Source organism: Acomys minous, assembly GCF_964271855.1.
Source record: "Acomys minous genome assembly, chromosome: 6".
Taxonomy (NCBI): Eukaryota; Metazoa; Chordata; class Mammalia; order Rodentia; family Muridae; genus Acomys; species Acomys minous.
The window spans coordinates 26,669,106-26,694,398 of NC_140487.1; the positions used below are offsets into that span (position 1 = coordinate 26,669,106).

General features: G+C 41.5%; 1 protein-coding gene across 19 annotated transcripts in view; it reads right to left on the bottom strand.

Moving 5' to 3' along the window:
* Positions 1-5,726: 5,726 nt before the first annotated feature.
* Positions 5,727-25,293, bottom strand: part of ADAM22 (ADAM metallopeptidase domain 22) — a 215,659-nt gene continuing 196,092 nt past the window's right edge. Inside the window, exons 27-34 of one of the 19 annotated variants that reach the window (XM_084785430.1) lie at positions 22,667-22,861; positions 20,341-20,441; positions 19,942-20,008; positions 17,602-17,712; positions 15,465-15,551; positions 14,151-14,180; positions 9,949-10,072; positions 5,727-5,913 (exon numbers count right to left, since the gene is read on the bottom strand). In XM_084785430.1, the coding sequence (XP_084641556.1) occupies positions 5,893-5,913; positions 9,949-10,072; positions 14,151-14,180; positions 15,465-15,551; positions 17,602-17,712; positions 19,942-20,008; positions 20,341-20,441; positions 22,667-22,861 (736 nt within the window). In that variant the 3' untranslated portion in view covers positions 5,727-5,892. Of the gene's footprint in view, positions 5,914-9,948; positions 10,073-14,150; positions 14,181-15,464; positions 15,552-17,601; positions 17,713-19,045; positions 19,772-19,941; positions 20,009-20,340; positions 20,442-22,666; positions 22,862-25,293 lie in introns of those variants that run through there. The other 18 variants (XM_084785443.1, XM_084785449.1, XM_084785445.1 and 15 more) reach the window with 18 other exon arrangements.

Here is a 25,293-nt window from a genome sequence, read left to right on the forward strand (position 1 = left end):
ATATGAGAACAACTTTATAACTTGAACAGCCATAAAACAAATCACACTTGCTCAAGAAAGCAATCACCAGTTACATTTCTTTTGGTGTTTGCCAAAACCCAGTGCGTTTTAAAATAGCCTAAGAACCTGGTGTGCGTGCGGAATAGCAGAAGGGAGGTTTGAATGATGCAAATCTAAGTATATACACATGAGTACCTGGTTACCCAAAATGAACCACACTGATGCCGTTAACTCGTCCCGGTGGGGTGGCTTCTGTCATCTGCAGATGGGCATCACCCCTCGGAGGCTGTGGATGTGGGAAACACTGGCAGAGACCTAATGCCGACTAACATAGGAGCTGCTTCGGTTAGGTGAAATAAGCAGCTTTTGGAAACTGTCTTTTGGAAATGATAGTTTGGAGGGGCAAGTCTTCCACCAAGTTAAACAGGGAAGAAGGATGCTCTGCTATCCAGAGGGAACCATTTGCTAAGCACTTTGCAGTTAGTGTTAAAAAGCTTTTTTTCCCATTTAAAAAAAAAAAGGTCTCAGGTTGTTTGTAGCCATTAAAAAGACCAGTTATAGAGTTATAGAATCACAGTTTGATATTGTGCTGGATTAGAAAGGAAAAGTGGGGTTTCCAATCAGGCAGTGATACACATGTGTAATTTAACAGGAACCCTTGTGTCACTCCAAAGTGTTTGAATTCTTTCAGCACTTTCTGTTCTGTGTCATCTGTTAAAACTTAGCACCGCTATATTTAAAGATTTGGGGTTTTTGCGTTATTTTAAAACTCAACCATCAAAGCAAATCAAGTCCTGAAATGTCATAAGTTGAAGGCAGAGTGCATTCGCATGCATCGTACGCTTAGGGGAGACCAGCCTTTGTTCATAAACACAGAAACTGATGCACGCGTGCATACTAACAAGGTTGCTACGCCTCACTGTATGCCCTTTTTGTAAAAATGAAACAGAATAAAGTACATTTTGCTTGAATTTGATTCCACGTGCCAGCCACTTTTGAAGCCCCTCCCAGTGTGGTTAGGTCTATGAACAATGCCAGGGATACACCATCGGACAGTAAAATACTTCAAAAGATAACTCTCCAGAGAACGGCAAAGCATGTAGGTCTGCCTTGGCGCCAGTACTCCCCTCCAGCATGTCCAGTGACTATCTTGACCTCTTCCTTACGCTTCATGTGGATGCCCATTGTGCTCCTATGCTGAGACTAAATGACCAGGTTCCCTTAAAACTCTCAGCCGCTTTATTCCCTTCCTGAGGTATATATACCCTGAGACCCATCATGGCTTTGCAAGGTGCACAGTCAAGACAGCATGTCTAGTCCTATGATTCTCCCAATTTTCACTTTAGCCAAAGAAGACTTGGCCTGTATGATAGGAGATGTTCCTAATCAAGAGGAAAAGCACTGCAGACACTGACCAAGGGAGCTACGTTGGAAGTAGGAGGGCTCTAAATGCAGCCATCAAATCCAATAGTAATGATACTGCTCTCTAAGGCCGAGGGTATGAGGGGCAGAACTACAACTGACAATGGTCTTCTACGTTTTGATTTTCTGCTTACTTTAGGTGTTCCATGCTGAGGCCTGACAAAACCATGACTACAATGGGAGTGGAAATACTGCCTCCTGCTTCCCAAGTCTGGGACAATTTTGCTTGTATCTGCAGGTGTGATAGGAAAACTCTTAGAGATCAAAGTGCCTGCCCCACAGAGCATGCACTGTAAGCAAGAGCCAACAGGGAACAGCCAGGATACTGTAACAGCATGCTGCTCACACACAGCCAGATGGGCTGCGGCCTCCTCAGCCAATGTTCATAAATGTCACCTGAATTCCTTACAGTACACTAAAGGAGAAGCTGTTTATCCACGTCCCTAGCTCTCTGGTGTCCAGAGAAAAGACCCTGTCTCTGAAATCAGAGTAGGCTTAATTATCCCACAGGAGGAAAATACGTATTCAAGTCCCAAACTAAGCCTTCTTCCACAGGAATGTCAGCTTCTCATACAAAGCTAGTAGAATAAGAATGAGAAATTCATCCTGACTGTCTATTTCAGGGGGAAAGCAGGAGACAGGTATAGAAGAAAAAAATTTTTTTTAAAGAAATAGACAATTAGGAACATAAAAAGCGGGAAATGCACTGCTCATGGGAGTCAGCTTGCCGCTGTTGACGTTAGAGACTGCGCCACACACAGCAGCCAGTAGCGGCAGCCAGTGGCGCCCCCCTGTGGCTGTGCGGACAGCTGTCTTGTTTCTCAGTTGCAAACTTGGTTCTGCCTTTTCCTATACACTGCAAACTGCCCTTACATTTAAGTAAGATTAAAAAAAAAAATCTTACCTTTAGATATATTGAACAGCAAGGGCTTATCTAAAGTACTGTGTAAGTTTAAGGTTACGAAAGAACCTATATGAGAATAGAAAACTGACAGAAACGAATGAATGAACGGACTTGACTCTGAAATCCTGGAAGAAGCGAGCAGAAACATCACACTTTCCCTGGCTCAAAGGTAAAGGAAGAAATAGGACAAAATCGGAAAAGGGCAACAGGTACTGTAGCTACAGAAGGGCAAATAGACAGCATGAAGCCACGCAGATATGCAAGGTGACAAACAGAAGAAAGGCAGGTGGACCTGTCCTGGAACCCACAGCATCCCCCCCCTACCCCCACCCCCACCCCCACTGCTGGGAAGGCAGAAAATATTTGATTTTATCTTCAGGGTGGCTTATTTTAGACACACCGCCAATCTTCCATATATACGTCCACACTGAATTGAGCTGTGCAAACACTATTTAAGGAAAAGAGACCGCAGCATCATGAATAAAGCCCGCTAAGAAGGCATCTCAAGCCTTTGTTTCCTGTCCCGGCAATGCTTGCCTTGAGTAACTCTAAATACCTAACTCCTCAGTGAGCATCTCAGTGAGGGGCTGAGAAGCTTCATGCTGCACCATAAGCAGCTCTGATATCTCCCTTTCTACAGACCGCGCGTGACTGGAGGTCATTTTCTATCTTGCTGAGGGGGGTTTCCCATCCAAGGAGAGTCTGGCCAGTCCATCCTTGAAGGGCTGTTACTGCCGGCCTCTGCTGGTCACAGAGTGCACAGACGCAAACGTCCCTTTTGTGGGAGTGGAAATGACCTGCTGAATGGACTATCTCATACACCTGGGCTATCCGCAGGCCCACTGATGCCAAGATTACTAGAAAGAGAGCTGGCATCAGTGACCACATCCCTGCCCTCCTCTGCGTAGTGTTGATCCCACAGCAGACTGGGAAGTATCAATATTAGCTGCATGAGCTCCAAAGTTCCTCTTCAAAATAGACATTAAAAAAAAAAAAACCACTGTGCTTGGCTTGATTCTGTGAGCCGGCTCTGTCTACCTCAGTGAGTGAAGTCAAATATAGTGAGATGGAATGACAATTCCAAAAACAACTCTAAGAATGCTTCGACACAGACACCCAGGCTAGAACACTGAAACTACCATACTTCTAAAATCGCTCTGCAGGCTAAGCAAAACGTTTTCATCTAGTTCCCTCTGAGGCTGAATCCAAACCAGAGCAACCATTTCTCCCAAAAAGGCACGTGATAATGGTTTTAATTTTCAATAGCAACTCCAGGTAAAAAATAACTGAGAAGGTGACGAGAGACTGGTGAGGAGACAGATAATGGGTTTACTAGCTCGCCAGCTGTGAATTTTCAAGTTAGGGCTTATGTCACTAACTATAACTAGAAAGCCTATTTACACGAGGCACCTTTCATTCAAAGCTATAAACTCTTTTTTTTTTTTTGTAGTCAAAATAAACCTTATATTATATTAGCTTTTTATATATTCAATACCAGGAAACATTCAGTGCACGTTTAAAAGTGACCTTGATCAAAAGTCACTTCAATTTGCTACATCTTTCCATCTGTCACCAGTCTGCCTTTCTGCCCTTACCTTAAGTTATGCGGAGACATTTTTAACACTCATCCATGCCTTTGTCTGAGACTGTTTTATTGAGCTATCAGCAAACTTTACCCTTTCCTGTCGTGAAAAATGCTGTTATAATTTTGTCTGATTAAATTGGCTTTTGAATCCCTTCAAAGTGTTTCAGAGGAGTGGACCACAGCAAACAACATGAACTGAGTACACCACTGCCTTCTAGTCTGGCCCTTCAGCTTGGACACCCAAGACAATTCCACACAGAGATAAAAAACAAGTTGTGCCCCTGGACACTTCTGGAAGAAGTCAAATGCAGAGTATCTTTCTGAGTTCTTGCCTGATGACTCCATTTCTCACATAAAATATCAGGGAAAAGTGAGAAATCAGAATATATTTTACAGCATGCCCATCAATTTCAAATCTCACCAGAGTGGTTTTCTTTTTGAATGATAAAAATCACATTTAGCAATCTAATAATTTTTCATTTTAAATGATAAGATTTCACATAGAACACTAATTTTTTTAGTGAATCAAAATTTACAGGGCTCAAAACACAGGCTCTTTCCTCTGCAGGCTAACGGTTACCTTTGCAGTTATTGTGTCTATGTAGCCATAGGCTTTATTTAATCTTGTATGGCCTCTTGGGGCTTCCATACACCGTCTTGCTCAAAATCAACCAGAATGACCTGCTGGGACTTACATCCCAGTGATGAAAATACGTTAAAGTTGTGCAAACAGGTCATTCCTTTCCCAGATTTTGTCAAGGATTTTGTCAAGGGACCCAGACTTCAGACCAAAAGGGGCTCAGGTGCTGGTCAAATGGGAACTGCCCACGCTGTGGTCCATGTCTTTGGTGCATCTGGTCAAACTCAGCAGAACACTTTCTGGAGGGGAGGGGACTCCATGGCCTCCAGGTAAGATTCTTTTGATGTGCTCTGCTACTGAGCGAGAACAGCAGCTGTGGCAGACACCAGTGGGCTTAGATGTGGGGTACACAGGACGGCAGGTTCCCAGAGGGCCTGTCAGCATCAGGGTGTTTGGAGGCTGCACAGCTACGGCACATCTAGATTTACCTTCAGCAAGATGCAGAGGCCGGAAGTTTGAGCATTTTGGTCTCTTACTCAATAAAACCTCCCCTGCACTGTACACACTTTAAAGGGAAATAACATGTTTCTGACAAACACCAGTTATGGAGAGATACTTTTACAGCATTGACCACTATATTTACAACATCATCCACTTATACTCTGAAGACCGCAGGACGGAGGACAATGATAGAATTGTGACTGACTGTTTTTAGGCGTTTGGCAAAATACACTTATGTGTAACAGTTACTTCTTAAATCTTAAAAACGTTTACATATGTACAGTTGTCCTTGATGCTAATATAAATATGAAAAGTAAAAAATAAAAATAAAAATACATGTTTAAAGATAGCATATGGGATATTGGCCTCTCGAAGCTTTTCAGTCCTGCAAAAAAAATCCTATATGCCGTAGCCCAGCATGCTAGTTTCTATTATGGGATGTTGTTTCCTTGTATATGGAAAACAATAAACAGAAGCTTCATGCATATGGCATTACTGTTTGCAATGGGGATGTGTTTCAGAATGCCCAGTTCTGAATCCACTTCTGTCCCTCAGGAAAACCTGCTAATTTGGGTCATGTGAGTTAATTTCATTGATAGTCTACATAGACCTGTCATGCAGATTATCCATTAACATACCAATACCAGACCATAAGTGGTTAACATTCCAGTAGTGCTTTTCACCATTTGGTAAAACTTTAAGCCAGTGACAAAAAGAAAATGGCATCTAGGTACGACCCGTGGCTTCCCGTCCAGGTATGACCCGTGGCTTCCTGTCCTCTGGTCTCTCAGAGTTTTCAGTTGTCTGAAGAGCAGATAGATTTGTAGTGATGGTGGGTGGCTGGGTCTCTATAAAAGTAGAAGTAAACAGTTTTGATGTGTCGCTTGTAAACAGTTGTTCTTAAATGGATGTCTCCCAGAGCTGCAAACAGAGGAAAGTAAAATCATACACTGTGAAAGCCGTAGTAGACTTTCTAGCTATGACGAAGGATCTCAACCGTACATCAGTTAACTGTGGTCCATGCTCTTGTCTAATAGATGGATATAAGAAGTACACAAACTTTGAGCTCGCTCCTAAGCCTGCTATTAATATTCCTTCTTTGTGCATGAGGACGCCAGACAAGGCCTTTGGATAACTTATTTTAGCACCGTGCACACAGCTTACTGCCTTGAGACAGGGCATCTCACTGGCCAGTGAACTCCTGTCCACACAGGCACATGCATGCATGCTTAGCTCTTCATGTGGAATTTGGGGATTTAAACTCCAGTCTGCATGCCTCCACAGCACATTCCCTGCTCGCTGAGCCATCTTCCAGATCCTGCATCAACTGTTCTAAAAACTGCCACCTTTAGATAAAAGAAAAAAACAAAAAAAACAAAAAAAACCACAAACCCCTCTCATCCTCATTTCATGTTACCTAAAATTTTGAATAAATATTACATCTTAAATTACAAGTTTTTAAAGTATTATTTTTAAGTTACTTATTTTGTTTTATTACACACAGTATACTGCCAGCTAGAATAGTGGTTTTCAATCACAGCTGTGTAAGCCTATCTGAGAAAATGTGTGTGTGTGTGTGTGTGTGTTACATGCATATATGTTCATGTGTGTGCACATATGAGGGTACACACGCATTTGGAGATGAAAGGTCAATGTCCATGATTCTCTACTTCAATTTTGAAGATGGAGTCTCTGAACTTGGGGCTCACAGCTTTGGCAGGACTAGCTGGCCAGCATGCTCCAGGGATCCTCCTGCCCCTGCTCCTGCCTCTGTCTCTGCCTCTGTCTCTGCCTCTGTCTCTGCCTCTGCCTCTCTGCCTCTGCCTCTCCCTCTGCCCCTGCCTCCGCCTCCTCACTATCAGGATTACAGGCATGCACATACCTGACCTTTTACATGGGTTCTGGAACTTTGACCTAAAGCCCTCACAATTGCACAGTGAACATGTTAGCAGATGAACCATCTCCTTAGTCCTAATCTGCAAAGGTTTCTAAATCCACTGCTCTCGTAGCATACCTCACCAAGTAAACCAAAATCTCACTGGTAGGGATTTAGGTTTAACCTATTTTGAAGTGCTTCAGATGATTCCCACGTGGAGCCAAGGCTCCGTCCATACAGACAGCACCCTCATCAGTGTCACTATGGGACCATGAGCAGGCCATGCCCTTTCAACTCTACCTCTGACTCCTCAAAAACTGTTCCCTAAGCGCTGGCATGTCAGCATGGACTGACAAAGGGTTCCTCATCCTTCCCTACTCCCTCTTTGCTTCTGCTACCAGTCCTTCTTGCTGAGTCTGGCCAGATCCACTTTGTAAGGTGAGCAGCAGTGACCTCCATGGACTGCAAACAACATTGGCACACTCAGACATCTCAGTTTACCAGAGAAGGGGGCTAATTTTCACAATTCTACTAATGGCCTTTATGCCAGTTAATATAGCTAGTGCTATATTACCAGCCAATATGACTCCAGCTATCTACCTCAGGCTGAGTTTACAAATATTTACATTAAAAAGATCCACTCTGGAGCTGGAGAGATGGTCTAGCAGTTAAGCACAATGGCTGCTTTTTTTTTTTTTTTTAGAGGACTCAGGTTCAGTTCCCAGCAGCCACATGACTGTTCACAACTGTTTATAACTCCAGTTCTAGAGGATCCAACACATTCTTCTGGCTTTTGGAGGTTCAAAGAATATACCCGATGCACATACATATAGGCAGACAGACCACACATACATAGAAAAAGTTCTAAAAAGTCTTAAATGTTTTTTTTTTAAAAACATCTTTCTTCTTTGGAACCCAATGGAAACTCTCAAATCTAAGGATCAAAGTAGAGAGGGAATTAATCAGAGTGCTACAGGGTGTCCCAGGCAAAGAAAATCAGAATGCTTAGATGGTAGTCAGGAGTGGTAGAGAGACAGGATTTTGGCCTCTAAGAGCTTGGGAAAGAAAAGAAAAGAAAAGAAAAGAAAAGAAAAGAAAAGAAAAGAAAAGAAAAGGAATGGAAAGGAAAGGAAAGAAAAAACTGTCATGATTATCTCTGTGGGAAACAAATAAAAGCAAACTATGATGTCATCTGTAGCAAGAGGCATGACTTCCCGCACCTATGTGCCTTTGACAGGTGCTTGCTGACAATGGGACCTGCTGCTTGTGGGACCAGACAACCATCTGAGCAGTCCTCACCACCAGTGCTCAGCCCATGGGAGGAGCAGGTGGCGCCATTTCTCCCAGGGAACTGTCATTTCCACGAGTTCTCATGTGTTAGCACCTCTAATAATCTACACCTTGTCATGGTGACAGCTGAGAGGACACACTCAGCTCTGACGGAGCAAAACAAGGATGCAGGCAGTTTAGCTGGGGAAGAAGTGAAGTGCTTGATTTAGTGCCCAGTGCTGTGAGGAGGGATGTGGCCAACAGCAACCTGGGTTACCACACAGCAGGGCACAAACAGCTGGTGTCTATAAACACGTTCTTTACAACGCCCCAAAACAGAGTGCTGGGAATTGGGAATCTGAGGTCTTCTTCAATGTCATCTTATATCATTTCTGGAATTCACAGTGAACAAAATGTCCTTTCAAATTTGTATAGACTTTTTGATGACAGTTATTTGGCCATCTTTTAGTGATTTCTCTCTCTCTCTCTCTCTCTCTCTCTCTCTCTCTCTCTCTCTCTCTCTCTCTCTCTCTCTGCGAGTGTGTGTGTGTGTGTGTGTGTGTTTAACTAACCCTGGGTTGAGCAACCCAAAATACAAATAATTCACATTACTCTGAGCCCCATAATTTTGATGCAGGATCCACAAGGCCCTAAAGCTCCCTCAGATACTAAAAACTCTAAGAATTCAGAACCTTGGCCACTGATTATGTTGCGAAGGCAAGAGTTTTTCTGACTGAGGCCCATCCCAATAGCCACTAGGCTTCCTCTATCCACAGCCACCCAGCGCATGTCCCAGTTGCCCGTTGCTCTGACCATGAAGCCATGGGCCATCACCATGGTATTGCGCACGTGTCACCATGCCCTTCCTGATGAACACCCTGAAGGAAGTCGCCCAGCTGCTTCTCGGTCCCTGGGCTGGTGGTTGGTTTTGGATTTGTGTTGACTGTTGGAAAATTATTTACTGGATAAATATAATTTATCATTTGCATCTGTGGAAGCTTCAAAAGCTTCACCTTTTGATTGCCCCCCCGCCCCACCGTGCAAGAGCAGCATCATAATGTAAGTGGCCATAAGAGGCACCGGGCATCAGTGATTGATCTTTTCAGTTCTGCATATCACTGAATCTTCTGAAGGCTGTTCTGATCCTCTGAACTCTACTACCCTAAAGTTCACAGATCAATGCACTGGATGATGTTATGACTAAGCTGTGCAAGGGACTTAATATTTATACAAAGTTTCTGGTAAATTATGCTTTGTCATAAGGATGAAGATCTCCATATTTGTTTTCAGTTTGGCTCTCTGGGGACAGGATTCAGTGGCTGAGAGTGCTGGCTGATCTTGCAGAGGGCTGGAGCTTGCTTCACAGAACTATGTGAGACAGCTGACAACTGCCTGTACCTCTAGCTTCCGGGATCCAATGATGTCCTCTTCTGGACTTCATGGGACCCACACTCACATGCACATATCTACACACACACACACACACACACACACACACACACACACACACACACAGTATATATAAAGTATTTCCAGATTAGACCAGTATAGATTAATTTGCACATGTTTTCAAATATACTTATCATTTTTTTTTTTGCAAAGCATTTTTTTTTTATTGTGAACCTAGAACCAGGCACAATGGTGCATGCCTATGATTCCAGATAAGGAGTCTCATGAGTTTGGCTCCAGTCTAGGCTAAATAACAAAAATTCTGTCTCAAAAACAAAAAAGAGAGTAGGGAATGTATGAAAAGTAGGGTCAAAGACAGCCACTAAGGACCACGTAGAAAGCATGTGGGAATTGCTGTGTACCCTGGCACTCTGTCGGTTCGCTGTCTTCTCCTCATCAGGCAGTGGAGGCATCGGGTATGGGTATTTTCTGCTGGAGGCAATAGACCCAGTCGATGAAGAAGGAGACTTGGCAGGAGACAGGGTCCTGAGATGTTGAGAATATAAGAAATAAATATCATGTCATGCCTGGTATCATTATTCAAATATCTAAAGTGCAGTTTCAGAGCAAGCCCCCTAATGTCTACCTTCACTAAGCATCTACAGCACAGCTTAACTACTTGGTCTGGGGGGCGGGGCGGGGGGGGAGGCGCAGTAGGGAGGATAACGTAATTCTGGAAGTGGGACGCTGTGACCTCAGCTTCCCAAGTCCACAGCACTGGTGAAATGTTTGTTACTACACAGAATCATTCCTTTAAACTACAAAGCCAATAATGAAATCTCATCCATAAGAAAAAGTTAACGTGGGATAAGGGGGGGGGGAATATTCTAAGAGCTCATAACAGTAAATTAAGTGAATAGCACATTAATATTTTACCACTTAAAATGCTTCTTCTCTAAGTACAATCGTCTCAACTGAGTTGTTAGGGTATAGCCACGGATATAGCCGCTGGTTGCTAAGTCGTACTCTAGTTCACACAAAACTCATGCATTCAGTTGCCAGTGTGTTAGTTATGAAGAACAAAGGAAAATACAGGGGTTTTAATAACAAATTAGTAAGCATGCAAGCAGTAAGGAGTGCAGAGTTCCAGCCAAACAAAGTCTGATGAGAACATACAAAAATGGCCTAATTTCATCCCTACGCCGGCCTTTCCAGGGAAGCAGCGGCCTTACCCTGACATGGTTTGATGTTCCTTTTGAAACTGCAATACTCATGGCTGCTGGGCATGCTGGGAGAGACATGTCTGCTCCCAGCTTGTCTGTGAGAGTTGAAAAGGGAAACCACTGAACTAGCTAGAGCACTACACTGTAACTCACGGGTTCAGCCTGGCACTGCGGTGATTAAACACTAGACACAACCAGGCTCCCTCCCACAGCTTTCAACCTAATTCTCCTTTTTAAGATGCTAAATTCAATCTTAACATTTGAAAATACCTTTTTCTATATACGCTGAGATCTAGGTAAACATTCTTAAACTGATTTTAAAAATCAGGAGTGGCCCCATTCATTTTTAACCCAAAACTCCTTATGCTTCTTCTGTTTTGTTTTTGGTTATAGTTGTTGTTGTTGTTGTTGTTTTTAATTACTTAGGATGGCTCCCTATCAGAAACTGCTAGAAAGCAGCCAGACAGATGTTAGGTTTCTTGTAGGCTTCTGCTCTCCATACTGGGAAGGTAGAAGTAACTAAGAGTAATAGTACTTTTGATTTCTCTTCAGTTCCACTTGAGCAACACAGTGTGTGTGTGTGTGTGTAGATGTATATACAAGTAAATATGCACAGTGTATACTGTGTATATAGGACAGAGGCCCACCTCTGGTGTTCCTCCTCAGGCACAATCTACCCTGTCTTTTGAGATTGTGCCTTATAGGCCTAGGGCTTATTGATTAAACTGCCTGGCCATTAAACACAAGAGATTGGCCTATCCCTGTCCCCCAAGAATGGGGATTCCAAACACAGCTATTTTATATGGGTTCTGGGGATGAAGCTCACATAGCACAGAAAGTGTGATACCAACCGAGCTATCCCCCAAGCTCCTGCTATGTGTTTATAATTTAGAAACGAGTAGTTTTTAAAGGAAATAGGATCATGATTGTTAGGAAACTGATTACGTATATAAATATAAATATATATATATATATATATATATATATATATATATATATAGTGAGTGGGGAAAAAACAAGCATTTAGATGCTTCTTCAATTAACTCAATTCAGCTTTTTAGCCAAATCTTTATGGCATTTAAAAGAATCCACATTCAGGAAAGGTTTCAGATATACAACCAAACTTGTTTACTTGTTCACTCTAAGGTAATAGGAAACAAGTCCTCATTTTAGTGTGCTGCAGTAGGCACACTAGTGTGTGTGTGTGTGTGTGTGTGTGTGTGTGTGTGTGTGTGTGTTCATAGCGCGTGCTGTTAGCTTATAATGTCCTAGGCACATCAACCTTAATTTGGCCATCTGCGCAAATGACCAACACTGAGTATTCAAAACCATTCCAGTGAGGGGTGGCTGAGCACCCAGCCTTGTTCTTAAATACCTTTCCATGGGCACAAACAATAGTGAGTTAAAACAAAGCAAACTGGAAGTATTCTTCAGAACCCCACAGAAATGGCTCTGCATGAGTTCTCACTGTAGAATTTTAGGTAATTTATACTTCAGGGCCTGAAGGGAAGAAGAGAAACTAAGCAGGACATCTTTGGTGGTGTAAATACAGGAAACAGAAAATGGTGGGTGGATGGAAAAGACCAGATCACAGATCAAAATAAAAGGAGAGAACAAGGCAGAGTCAACCAGTTTAGGGAAAATAAACTGACAGTCTGTCGCAATTGCCTAAGGAAGACATTTAATTTGAATCTGGCTTCACTTAGCCAGGTGTCAGCCAAGTTCATTCACTTACAAAGCAAAGGGAATTTTGGGATAAATGTTAGCCATTTATCCTCATGACATTAAAAAACAAAAACCTTAGTAAGTACAGTGAGGGCACCATAGAGTTATGTCATGAAGGTGCGCTTCTGTGCCCATGGACCATGGTGCACCTTGGAACTATATCAGACTTCATGACTCCTTTTTACAAAGATAGACCTGCAAGTCAGGGGAGAGGTACACAGGGCCGCTCCTCATTCACTTGTGTTCACATCTAATTTCACAATAATCTGCTCTGGAAGGATTTAAGCATCCTCAGTCAATATCTAAGCTTCCGGGTCCTCTTCAACCTTATAGTATTCACAGAGAAATGAGAGAAGGAACAGATTTGGAAGTCAGAGGCAAGGTCTAGTTCTGCCTCTGATGCTCTTCAGCTGTGCTAGCTTGGGTAACTCATCGTACCCCAGGTTCCTCCAGCCATAGAAAGAAGCCAAGAACACCTACATACTGTGATGTGAGAAACAGAAATATAGTAGGCACTTGACACCTTTGTTTCTGTCTGTAATTCACTGGCAGAGTCAACGTAGCTTCCATAGATCATGAAAGTGGACTAAAAAAATGCTGATGAAATGAGTAAGAATTGGATAGCACTCAAGAGCACGGATATCTCCTGTAGACCTGAAAGGTGGTATCCCCAGCAGAACTGCTGCCAAGATCTGGGGGGTGTGGTCAATGCTTGCTGTCTGACTTCACCTGCACTTCCCCAGTGGCCTCACTACACGTGGAGCACTGTCACATGAAAGCTGTGTGAAGGAGCACAGCCAAGACTTCTCCTGCAGGTTTTGCTGTGTTTCGTTGTAGCTAAGGGATTCTATTATATCCTGGACCAGCTTGCTGCAGTCACAAACTCTCTGCTACATTTTGGTGAGAATGTCACAAAACCAACCTCACATGAGCGATTAAGAAGGTAATCTTTGCCCCCATCTGTGGTTTGGCCAAGATTGCTCAAATGCAGCATTGGTGAATCCCAGGCATATGGGAGGTTGGCTTGGATGGAGAGTGGAGGGAATCCCCTCTGTTGTGTCAGCATCATGGTCCTCAGAGCTTGGGCTCTTAATTATTCACCACTGCCACCAAACCCAGAGTTGACCTTCAAGTGTTCCCACCATAACCCTTAAGAATCCAAAGGACACTTAGGTCACAAGAGTCCCCTGGACATTACACATTTAAACAAAACATATATAGATTTTTAAAAATAGTGACTCTGTAGCATAGGTACTAACATATCATATAAAAGGATGAGATAAGAAGAACCCTCCAGAATTGTCCTCACAGCTTGGCTCGTGCAACCAGGGGTGCTGAAGCATTTCCCAAATGGTGCTCAGTCATGCAGCTTCTGGGCAGACGTGGGGGGACTAACTTTAAGAAATGGGGACTATTCATGAGTTAAAACAACTTCTCAGCTCGCCCAGGGGAGGTGAATAGACTCTTCCGGGGTACCACTTCATAAATCACTCCTGTATAAAGTGCTGTCAATTTACACATGAAAGTCCTAACCTATGTAGGACCACACTCATCCTGTTTGGATTTCATGGATATGGTACAAATTATAATCTGCCCACAAGCCTGATAAAGAGAAAGAAAAAAAAAATGGCACTGCAGGTGAGCCAAGACTCCAAATAACATCAAAATCATCTTACCTGTCTTCTTGATGTTGGCCATCTTGGGAGCTACAGGTGAAGGTGGGGATGTTTGAATGTGAGTGTATGCATATGGGTTCAGTGTGGGGCAGTGTTGGGTAAGCAGAGGACAAGGAAGGAGAGGAGGATGGGCTTTAAAAGCAGGATCTGTTTTTGTGAGCAGGCAGGGGTTATGCTTTCCTTGGGGTATATGCAAAAGTTATGGATCAAATTAAAATGCAGGTAGCTCTAATCATTTTCTCAAACTATACGTGACTAAACTAAATGGTACACTGGAAGAGAGAGTCCACCTTATATGGGTACTGAGAGCTAAAAAGACATAGCCTATCACCATCTTCATCTAGTGTGGCAATAAGTAACACGAACTCAAATTGTGCCCAGAAAAGATAGCGCCTGGGTCTCTGTTTCTTCCTTGCATTAGTTTCCACAAAGTGGTCAGATGTAAAGTGGACATTCACCTCTGGATAATCACTTACATTTATAAAGATTGGGGAAAATGACATTGAGAGGCCTAGGAAATGTTCTTGGATTTGTAATACGAGCTTCTGGGACTTGAGGAAATCGGGGAGGTTTTAGGATGTAGGAAGTTCCCATTGTTAGTCAAGAGTGTTTTGTATCTCTGTCCTGTTTCTGAAGCATAAACCCATTTCCTCACTGCTTTGTTGAGAAGCTATGAAGAAGTCTCTGCTAGCAACCCTCTCTGCTAGCAAATGGCTCTCTAGGGCAAAGGAAGCCCAGCGCACTGCAGCTCAGTTATGATCAATATGATCCCTGCATTATACGATCAATTATTTCACAAACCAATTTCCAGCTCAATCAAATCATTGTTTCTGCTCGAAATCAAATTCCAGTTTAGTTTCTTTGTATGTTTTTCCTTGCATTTCTCTATGGGCTACTATGCACTCTTCAATAATAAGCAGGAAAATCTATTATGAAACTTCTAGATTATGGAAATTAAATTGTTGAGGTTAATAGTGCTTCTTTATTAGTGGAAGGTATGTTTCATGCCCATAAAACATTACATAGCATAAAATGAAGAGAAAGCTACTAGAAAGCTCAAGAAGGTGACAGGGGCATGCACTAGATGGCAACCTTTTCAAATGGCTTCATTTGAAACATTCAGAAAAGAACGAGACTTGCTCAAGGAAGCCAAATACATCAAAAGGCAGCAAATGAACAAGGCCCCTTTCCACCTATAGGAACTTGTATTAGGAGATACAAGAGAGAGTGAAAGAGAGAGAGAGCCAGTCACACTACAGTGCTTGTATGTGCTGGGAGAAGGTAAAAGGGAGATAAAATTAATTTATAAAATACCTAAAGTATGGTCCTTCAGTGTTTTTATTCACATCTTCTACCCACTTAGCTACATTATAGTCTCTTTTGAACCATGGGTTTAAATACCTGCAGAAGCAATGGAAGGAACAGAGAAAGCAGAACAAGATAGAAAATCTGAAAATACAGAGCACAAGCTTAGCCAGGATGTTTTCACCCTCCAAATGCAAGTGACTACGGCCAATAAACCAGGACGGACACAGGGTGACACTGAGGCAGTCTGCACAATGGCACGAGAGTAATCTCAGCTACAAGGAGCAAGGCATAACGTATAACATTTCCAGGAAAGCCTCTTCCGGTGGCTTCCCACGGTGAGCCAGAACCTCTCTGTCAGTCACGGTGTTATTACAAGTCCCATTCGCCCAGCTCGAAAGCGGGTTTTTCCAAGCCACCACTCAACTGGCTCCTTGGTGTTCAAACAATATTGGTGCTTTCTGAGGATATAGTCAGGATATCTGCAGTTCCAATCTGGTATTTGGGTACATAAAACCTCTAGGCAACTTAAAAGAGCCCAGCTCTCTTTATAGGTTACAGATGCCTTTTACACAAGCACTGTTTTACTCTCTGTAGCAGAGCCTAAACAGGACTCAGTGTAGAGTGCTTTTCCGTTGCTTCTGTACTGAGCAGAAGGGGTCCTCGAGTGCGTTAACTGCCGTTCAAGGAGGCCTCCAGGACCCCGAAGCTAGGTTTAGTGATTTAATTGAAGTCCCAAGGTTCCTTCCTCCACTTCGTGTACTCCAGACTAAAATGATCATGGTTGCATTAAGGAACAGCCCTCAGAAGGTGCCTTCCAGAAGAACGGCTGCCAAAGAATACCGCTAGCATCTCCCTGATGGATCTGCCAGCGGCACCATCAGGATGATGTGCAAATCTCAAAGGCAGTAAAACTGGAGGTATAGTTGTTGTTTTCCACAGAGTTTCTTTGATTTTTTTTTTTTAAATTGTGGAGCTAAGCAAAAACACATCACCTTAGGATTTGTCCTTAGTAAACTCTTAATTTAACAATTTCAGCACTGGAAGAATTTGGAGGTTTTATTGGGCTTTCTTAAAAAAAAAAAAAAAAAAAAAAAGGAGCTCCCATGGTGCTGTAGGCAATGAAGGTGCAGTTTCTATAAGATTTACTGGGAAACAAATCTCGTAAAATTATAAAACATTAATTTTTTAGTTAAGATTTGCTTCTTTCCTCCATACTCAGTCTTTGAATTATTTATATATATATATTTAAGTCAAAAGTACTATATTTCCAAATCAGGTAATTTATCCACAGCCATTTTCCTTACTTTTAGCCATAAAGAAGGTACTCTGAAAAAAATTACGAGTCCACCCTGAAAGAAGGGTTCTGTTGATTTTCATGCTTATATGAATTTTTGCTAAGATACGTCTGCAGATTCAGGAGGAACTCACATTAGTTTTGCCTTTAGCCACAACCATTGCCAACTTGCACCTTTCACAGAAATAGCCACTTAAAACTTGCATGAACATTTCCACTGAGACTTTGAACAGAAAGAAAAAAAATCACAAAGCAAATGCAATCGCTGATAAAGTGAACGGCCTCGGAATAACTATAGGCAGAGCCCATGCAGCTGTTGTCAGGTGAAACGCTGCCACACAGCAAATCCAGTTTCCCACAGGCAGGAAGCCACTTCCCGGGGGAAAACCTTTGTTCCTTTCACTGGCTATCTTCAAAACTCAAAGGACAGGTGTTTTGGCAGATCCACAAAAGTTTCCAAACATGTAGCTTGACTTGCACATGGTGGACCTTTTTCTCTGTCTCAGAGCTGTGCTGAAGACAGCCATGGGGACCTGACAGGAAAGCTAGGGTGATGGGCCTTTATCAACTACAATGCACCTGCCTACATGGCTTGACTAGCATGGCTTGTTAGTGCAACATGCAAAAAATAAATAAATAAAAATAAAGCACTGGTCAGGACAGGAGAAGCTCTGTGTTCTCCAGGATGGAAAGCCAGAAGAAAATCAGCCGGTGCTGACTGGGCCAGAAGCACCACTGAGCAGATACGGGGGCTCAGTCAAAGACCAAATGACCCTGCTCTCAGCCAAGGACAGGACGTTGAGGGAGATTAATGGGCAGCCTAGAGTGAAAGGGCAGGTGGAGACTGACCTGTGATCCAGACTCCCTGTCTGGGGGCTGTCAGAGCCCCCTGGGCTTATGCCTTGGGATGGGATTGTCTGGGCGAGGGAGTGCCCAGGCTCGGGTGCTTGGGGCTCCCTCCTGTAAAAACACAATATATAACACAGAGTCTAAGCCCCCCAAAAAATTATACCATGAACAACGACAAGGAAGATTCAAAAATCACTGATGTAACAACAAGGACATTTAGCGCTTTGGTGTTTTGTTGTTTTGTTGTTGTTGTTTTGGGTTTTTTTATAGAGTATGAATTTGTGGTACGTGTTTTAATTCAGGCCCAAATTTCTCATCATCCTTTTGGATGATGTGGTACTAAAGGGGATGATGAAAAAGCAGACCTGAAATATGTCTTATTATGAGGGAAAAAAAAAAACTTTAAAAAAGATATGCTTCCCATGCCACCGTCATTCTGCTCTTAGTATACTCATGCAAATGGTAGTATTAGATCACAAGTAATCGCATGGCATATATGGAAAGCATAAAAACTTGCTAGCATAATTCTTGGTACGCTATGTGTCAGAACTTCATATTTTCCAGACGTATATAAAGGTGTGTATATGCATGCAGAGACAGTTCCCATATAGGAAAGCTTCTGAACGTGGCCATCAGCCTCACAAACTTGGCTCCAAGTAATTAACATGAGTCATGTAGCCAAAATTCAGAGAATTCAGGAGAACGAGGGAACCTTTCTTCTTCACTGAGAAACTTCTAGTATATTTTCACATTAAGTTTTAGAACCTAATTGTACCACAGGCAAGATTTCTTAAAGGATATCGATAAGAGTATAAGTTTATCACGTGAGAGGAATGGAGTTTCATACATTGTTAAAAAATAAATGATTGCCCTAGAAAATACACGAATATTGTTGAATACCAAATGTTCTCTGGGTCCTGAGCTCATGGCTTTTATATGCTGCTAAACTTTTTTTTTTCCAACTCAGAAGCTGTCAAAGTCCAGCTAGAGAAATGCTGTTAGAACACTAAGCAGTGCACAGAGGAAGTTCCATAGACCATTTCACAGTTGTGTCTGTGATCTGCAACCAGGATAAGCTAAGGAGCCCTCTTACCAGGTGGCCTCATGCAAAACAAACCGAATGACATTCCAGGTAGAGTTTATCTGCAGTGAGCCCTAAAGCACCCAAGCACCTTGGGAATGCGTAAGATAAACTCTAGGAGATTAGTTATCTATGATGGAGTTCTATGATGCCATTCTGGACCATGCAATGGTATCACTTGAAATTGCTATTATTTCTAAGATAAAGTATCCTCTAATCAATGTTGATAAGCCACTTACAAGACAATACCATTCAGGTGGGAGGTCCAAATTTCAGGGCAATGTTATTATTCCTAGACTGAAAAAGGCAGGGTATGTGATGGAAAAGCTACCATAAGTTTCTAACAAGCAGTTAACAAACTCCTGCTACTCGGACTTTTTTATTTAAGTAATACACAGATCCTGAGAATAATAACTGCCACTACAGTGAGATATGAACAGAAAATTCTAGATGCCCCGGAAACAGCAAGGTAATTATTTCTAGAGGCCGTGCTTTACCTTAGGAAGCTGGGGGTGGGGGTGGGGGGCAGTGTGAGGGTTTGTGGAGTCTAGGTTTTGCTTACATTTCTTAAGTGAAGAAAGAAACAACACCCAAAAGTGTGCCATGCTTAGTTCATTATAAAAGACTTTAAGTGTAACTTTCAACCCCACCCCCACCCCCGTAAAACCTGGCTATCATTGAAAACAGTTAAGGTTGCATTGGTGACAGTTATTCAGTTGAAGAGCAAGTTTAGGTTAAGTGGCCTTTTAAATGTCCCCAGGAGGAAAATTTAAAAGGGAAGCTCATTCCATTAGTCTGAGAGAATGCTTAGATAGCAGCCATGGAGATCTCAGAGTGGTGGCTTCAGACTGTGAGCACCGGCATGCTCCAGGACAGTGAGTGAGGAGTCTCCCTAGTGCTTCCGGGGGAGAGGGAGGGTGACCCCTGGAGATGGTTGGACCCCAGTGATGAGAAGAAAGGAAAGCTATCACAATTCCCTTCAAAGGAAACCAAAACACCACAATGGCAGGTGAGTGGAGGAAAAAGCCCGCGGCCAGGGTGAGACCCCACTATCAGTGCATATTGGTTTGGGCACAGTTGCGGAGATGCCTATGTAAAAGAGAAAAGCCAAGGTTAATTTTTATAGGGCAAAGAGAATTAAAAAGACAAAACCAAGTCCAGAGGCACTTGGTAGGTGGCTCTTTGACTCTCTGATTAATTAAGTTGACACTAACTGCACAGGACCTTCAAATGTCTTTCCCATTAAAGGTACAACTTACTCTGTTGAATTAGATCGAGGTCTAAATCTTTTTCCTCTGATTTTCTTTTTGTTGCCTCCCACGTTACCTGTAAAAGAGCATTTACTGCTAAGTTTTCATCTAGACAAATAGCTGTTTTGTGTGTTATTAGGTGGTATTTGTAGTGGGTGTAATTTATAACCAGCATTGCCTCAGAATGTGGGCCTCTGTGGAACCGCAGGACCTTCCAACGCTTCCTGCCTGCTTCGCTAAAGGAGCCAGCCCTTCTCATCAAGGAAACTTCAAAGAGCAACAAAAGCAAACACCTGCTCTCTCATCCTAAACCTCTTTGTGGGGATAAGAGCTGAACCGCTCTCGGGGAAAATGCATCTTTACAGGGACCCCCAATCCAGGTCGTACACTCTGACCCCTCTTCACTACCTTGCCAGGAGTTGCTTCGCGGTCTCCCGTTTTCACAGATGTCTGAAATATGTTTTGTGTCTGGAATCCTTTCACTCCAGGAATGAGAGAGTCCATTTGACCTGAAATTAGAATTATTTGTATATTGTTCAAAATCATAATCAAATAAATGGTTTGGAATCACTAAGCAAAATTTCTGAGCATTACCATACATTAAATAAAATAAATAAATAAATAAATCTGAAATGAAAGAATGAAGAAAACATGAAAATCTTCATGAAGAAGGCAGAATTACACAACATTCAATTTAAGAAAAGTCAAATACAATGGAACCCCATTACAACAGTCAGAAATGAAAAAGTATCAGGATACAATGCAGGCCAATTTACATTCTCCAGAACACAGCAACACAGCACAAATGCAGCAAGTATTACAGGCACATCACCCCAGTGGCGGGCTTATAATGGGGTACCACCATAGATGTTTCTTAATTGTAAAGCAATGGTTTCCATTCAAATATTATGAGAACATGGACTTTTAAGAGATTACATAAAATGTGCTCAACTGAACCTGGTTAACTTTATTAAAGTGATATACGGGTTTAAATAAATAAAATTATTATCTGAGAGTTGGTATTTTTCTAAACAAATATGCCTCCAATGAACATAATGCATGTTGGCTAACTGAATTGAATTGGATTCTTGTCATGGAGATATCTCTCACAAAGCCCATGTACCATTGAGCCAGTCTGCTATCTCTATCCTACTATTAGTAAATGAATTAGCTGTAAGAACTAAAACTAACCCACCTACCTTATACCATAAATGAAAAGAGCTGTGCTACAGTCTGAAGCCTAGTGACCTGATACGCTTTGACCCACTAAGCATCGGAACCCACTGTTATGTTTTCCAAACTCTGGGAATCTCTCTCAAGCATCCTAAAGCTCCTCACTGGGAGCTGGAGGAAATGGCACTATGCTTAAGCCACGTTCCCGAGAAACATTCTGGTTAATTACTGGGAAAAGACTCCTCTGACTGAGAGCAAGCAGAACCTGGGCACAGTTAATACACACTAATTTCCTATGTTGGAGCTTTTTCAACATCATTTTCTACTTGCCAAGTCAATATTTTGTATGAAGAGGCAATGGGTGTTCCTAAAGCCCACAGATTTCTCCATTTTTTACTTTTATTCAATTCACAATTCTGTATTGGACCAAGAAAATGTTTATATCAGAGGATGCTTGTAGATCCCCAGTCATATTCTTTTAGCCAACAAGCCCTCAATAATAGGCCAAGAGCTGCTCTCTGTGCTCTGTAGAGTGTGTGCTATGGCAAGTACTCCTGGGCTCAAAACCAATGCAATGTTTGCTTTGAGTCCTGTTAGCTAAGGGATTATGCTGAGAAAGTTCTCACTGATCAACTGCTCTGCATCCTTCCATCGTCAATGCCTATCAGGACTGAGCACAGGTCACCCACTCTGCCTAGACTATCAGAAGAGACCGTGTTCCCTCTCAATAAACTAGCTCCATCAGTCTACAAGCAACAATTGTGCCCAGATTTATGAGTGGATCAACTGAAAATTTTTCTCCATTTCTTTACACCTCAATGAAAACTTAAAATTTTTTTTCTACAGAATATTTTGGTTTCCTCTCATGTGAAGATAGGTGCCATCTTGTGAAACATCCTGTTGAGTTCTCCTAGTCCTCTACTGTCAACTGAGTATAAAGCATACAGGCTTTGGAAAGGTGTCAGACATACTAAGATGCTAGAACAAGAATTTATTATTAGAGTTTGAGATATAAATAATATAGTAATCCTGCCTATGCTATTATAAATCTCAGGCAAATAATAACTATACTTAATTTTTTCAACTAAGATGAAAGCTAAAAAGTCTATAAATAACCATTCCCGAAAAAAATATAATCATAATATTAAAATATATGATTCACAGAGAAGCAATCTTTTTTTTCACAGCAAGCTTAGCTTTGAAATATACAAAAAAATAAAAAATAAAAACTATTCAATGCAGCACTTATTTACCAATTTATCTTAATTGCCTTTATATTGAAGCATGGCAGTACCCTTTTTCTTTGACTACCAGCCATGACATAAAGCTCACCATCGAAAAATATTTTCAAACGCTATGTTTAGTTTTGTAAGCCACGGGTAACATGGCAGGGAGAACCCTGGGGTTTCTATACGGATTTGGGGTTGTTTTGTTTCATTTTGACTTGGTGGCCTGATTTTTAGAGGAAGTGGTCCTGAGCATATGGCATTGTGAAGTAGAGTAGTCAAAGAACAAGGGATACTCTTTCAACATTCAAGAAAGAAGGAAGAAGTAATCAAACCTGCTGCAAAATAATGAAATGTTCTGACTAATGGAATAATGTGTGATGGAACAGGTGGAGATCTGAAAATGCGACAAAAAAGCAGACCTCTTCTTAGAACTAGATGCTGAGTTTGTGCTGACTCCGGGAGGAATGTCGCTATAAAAAGAGTCGCCATCTCCAGGCTTTTTTACATAATCTCCCTGGGGTAACTGTCTAAGGCATAATAAACATTTCAGAGTCAGAAAACAAGACACACACATGAACACAGACATATACAAATATTATTTCAGGAAAAAGAGAGGTAGGGATAATGGTCTACACGGTCAAATCTAGAACATATGAGGTTATTAATAAATGCGACAGGTTAACTCGTATTAGCTGTAGAGGTCAGAGATGTAATCATGAAGTCTTGGCAGGCTGGATGAACAAAGCTTGGTTTTCAGGAGAAATATGGAAAGATGAGTTACTTTCAATGCAACCTCATTCTCCCAGGAGGAGCTAACTACAAAAGGTCTTGTCTTTTAAAATGCTAAGATGTGTTTAGACATTCCTTGCTCAAATAAAGCAGGCTTTTCTCAAATGTGATGAATCAACTATTCATGATTTGAAATATATGATGAATATAACCTTGACTCAGTTATAAAAGATTTGATTGCTTTCTGGTATTCTCTAGTTAAATCCTAATTTTAAAAAACTTATTAGGACTTTACTATTTAAAGGAAGTTTAAAAGGTTCAAATTTGAATCAAAACAATAATTTTATATCAGACAGTAGAATGTATGAAGGAATGCAACTTCGCAAGAGGAAGAAAGGGTTGAAACGTGGCTGAGCTTCTTGGGAGACTAGGGGAAAGCATCTATGACAGATGGTGGCCACTGTTGGTGATCTCCACCACAGCAGGAGGGCAAGCCAGGGCATCTGTCCACCCATGCTACAGGGATTGAAAGCACGTCTCTCATCTGAATCATAGCTTCTCCTACGGGAGCTGGGGGGTGGGGGGGGGAGGGGTGGGGGGTGGTGGGAAGGGGAGAGGGGTGGAGGAGTTGGGGGCAGGGAGGAACATTCAATACCCTCTAAGAAAACTCTTCCCACAGCCACTTAATCAGTTAACGTGTGGCCTCAAACAGCTAAATGCATCTAAATCTTCACCAGTTTTGCTCATGCTATAGGTGGAGGATGTTCTAAGGATTTTCAACAGGTATATGTCAGTAAGTCCACAACAAAAGCATAAGTTCCCTAAGTCCCTTCTCAACTCAGTTTCGGTTAATTACCCTGACTGTTTGCAGATTCCAAGTTTTAACTCTCAAAAATCCTTTGCAGATGCTCTTGATAATTGTTTAAAATGTTTTTAAATGCTTAGTTGTTTCTGAATGAACATCCACTTCCAAATTATTTGGACAATTTATACTCATATATTGCAAATCTGAAAAAGGCTGTTCAGTTGATATGAATAAAGTATATATTTTATTTTTAATTTGCATGACTTTATCTAGATCTCCATATATTAATTAAAAGAACAAATTATCACTAAGCCAGTATCTAAAACTAACTCCACCCACGACTGATAGCGGTTCCATCAAAATAAAAAGTCAGCCCTGGAGTTAGCAACAGTCCAGTTAAGTACAGTTCTAGGACAGGTCTCCTTTTATCATCCTGGCCACACTGGATTCTCAGCTCCCTGCACTGGGAAGGTCTCCAGAACACAGACACTACGTCCTAGCAGCTGCCTCAAAACCACACAAGCAATGGAAGTAACTTTCCTTCTATAATAAATGCTGGCAATAGATAAAAATTTTTTACAGCTTCCTTAACAGTGCTGAACATCCTTCACTGTCTGAAAGTTTATCCTATCTACAGGATCTATTATTTTAGCAGACTACTACTCCTTGCTTTAGTGAAGAGAGAGAACATCAGGCTCTTGTAATCAGTAACATTTTATCATTTGTTGTGAAAAAGTCATAGAAAACCAACTAGATGAGCTCCTTAAAATTTTCAATTATATTTCTTTTTCCAATTGCTTACTATTTTTATGCCTTTTTTCTTTTAAAAATTTAGTACTTTTATCTTTCTCCCAATTTGAATCCTGAAAATAGTTATTTGGACTGACAAATGCTAATTTTTCAAATGGAAATTCTCTTTATATTATACCACATACAAATATTTTATACATGTATGATTATATAAATAATTAACAAAAATGCTTTGTAACTGAATTCTTTTTCCTCAATAATCAGTCTTTTCTACATTAATTACAGGGTGTCATTTTTTCTCCTGCTCCAACCTCTAATAGTTTTGGATGGGCACACTATACAAAAATATAATTACTATTTCCTCACATCTACAACTTACAAGCGTATTGACTATTTTTTATTCTACTTCAGATAACAATGTGTTCATAATTAAGCTGGTGCATAAACCAGTTGATATTAAGCAAGATAAATTTAAACATCAATGAAGAATTTCTTGAACTAACCCCAAAGGCTTTAGATAAATGGCTGGTCAGGTTATGAGAGAAATGTCACTTTCCTTAAAAGTCTATGAGCAGTGATATTTATCTCATCAATTCAAATGAATGCTTGTAATTGGAAATCAGGGAGGAAAGGTCTCCTGGCCATAAGCTCAACATGAAGGAGACACTGCTCCTG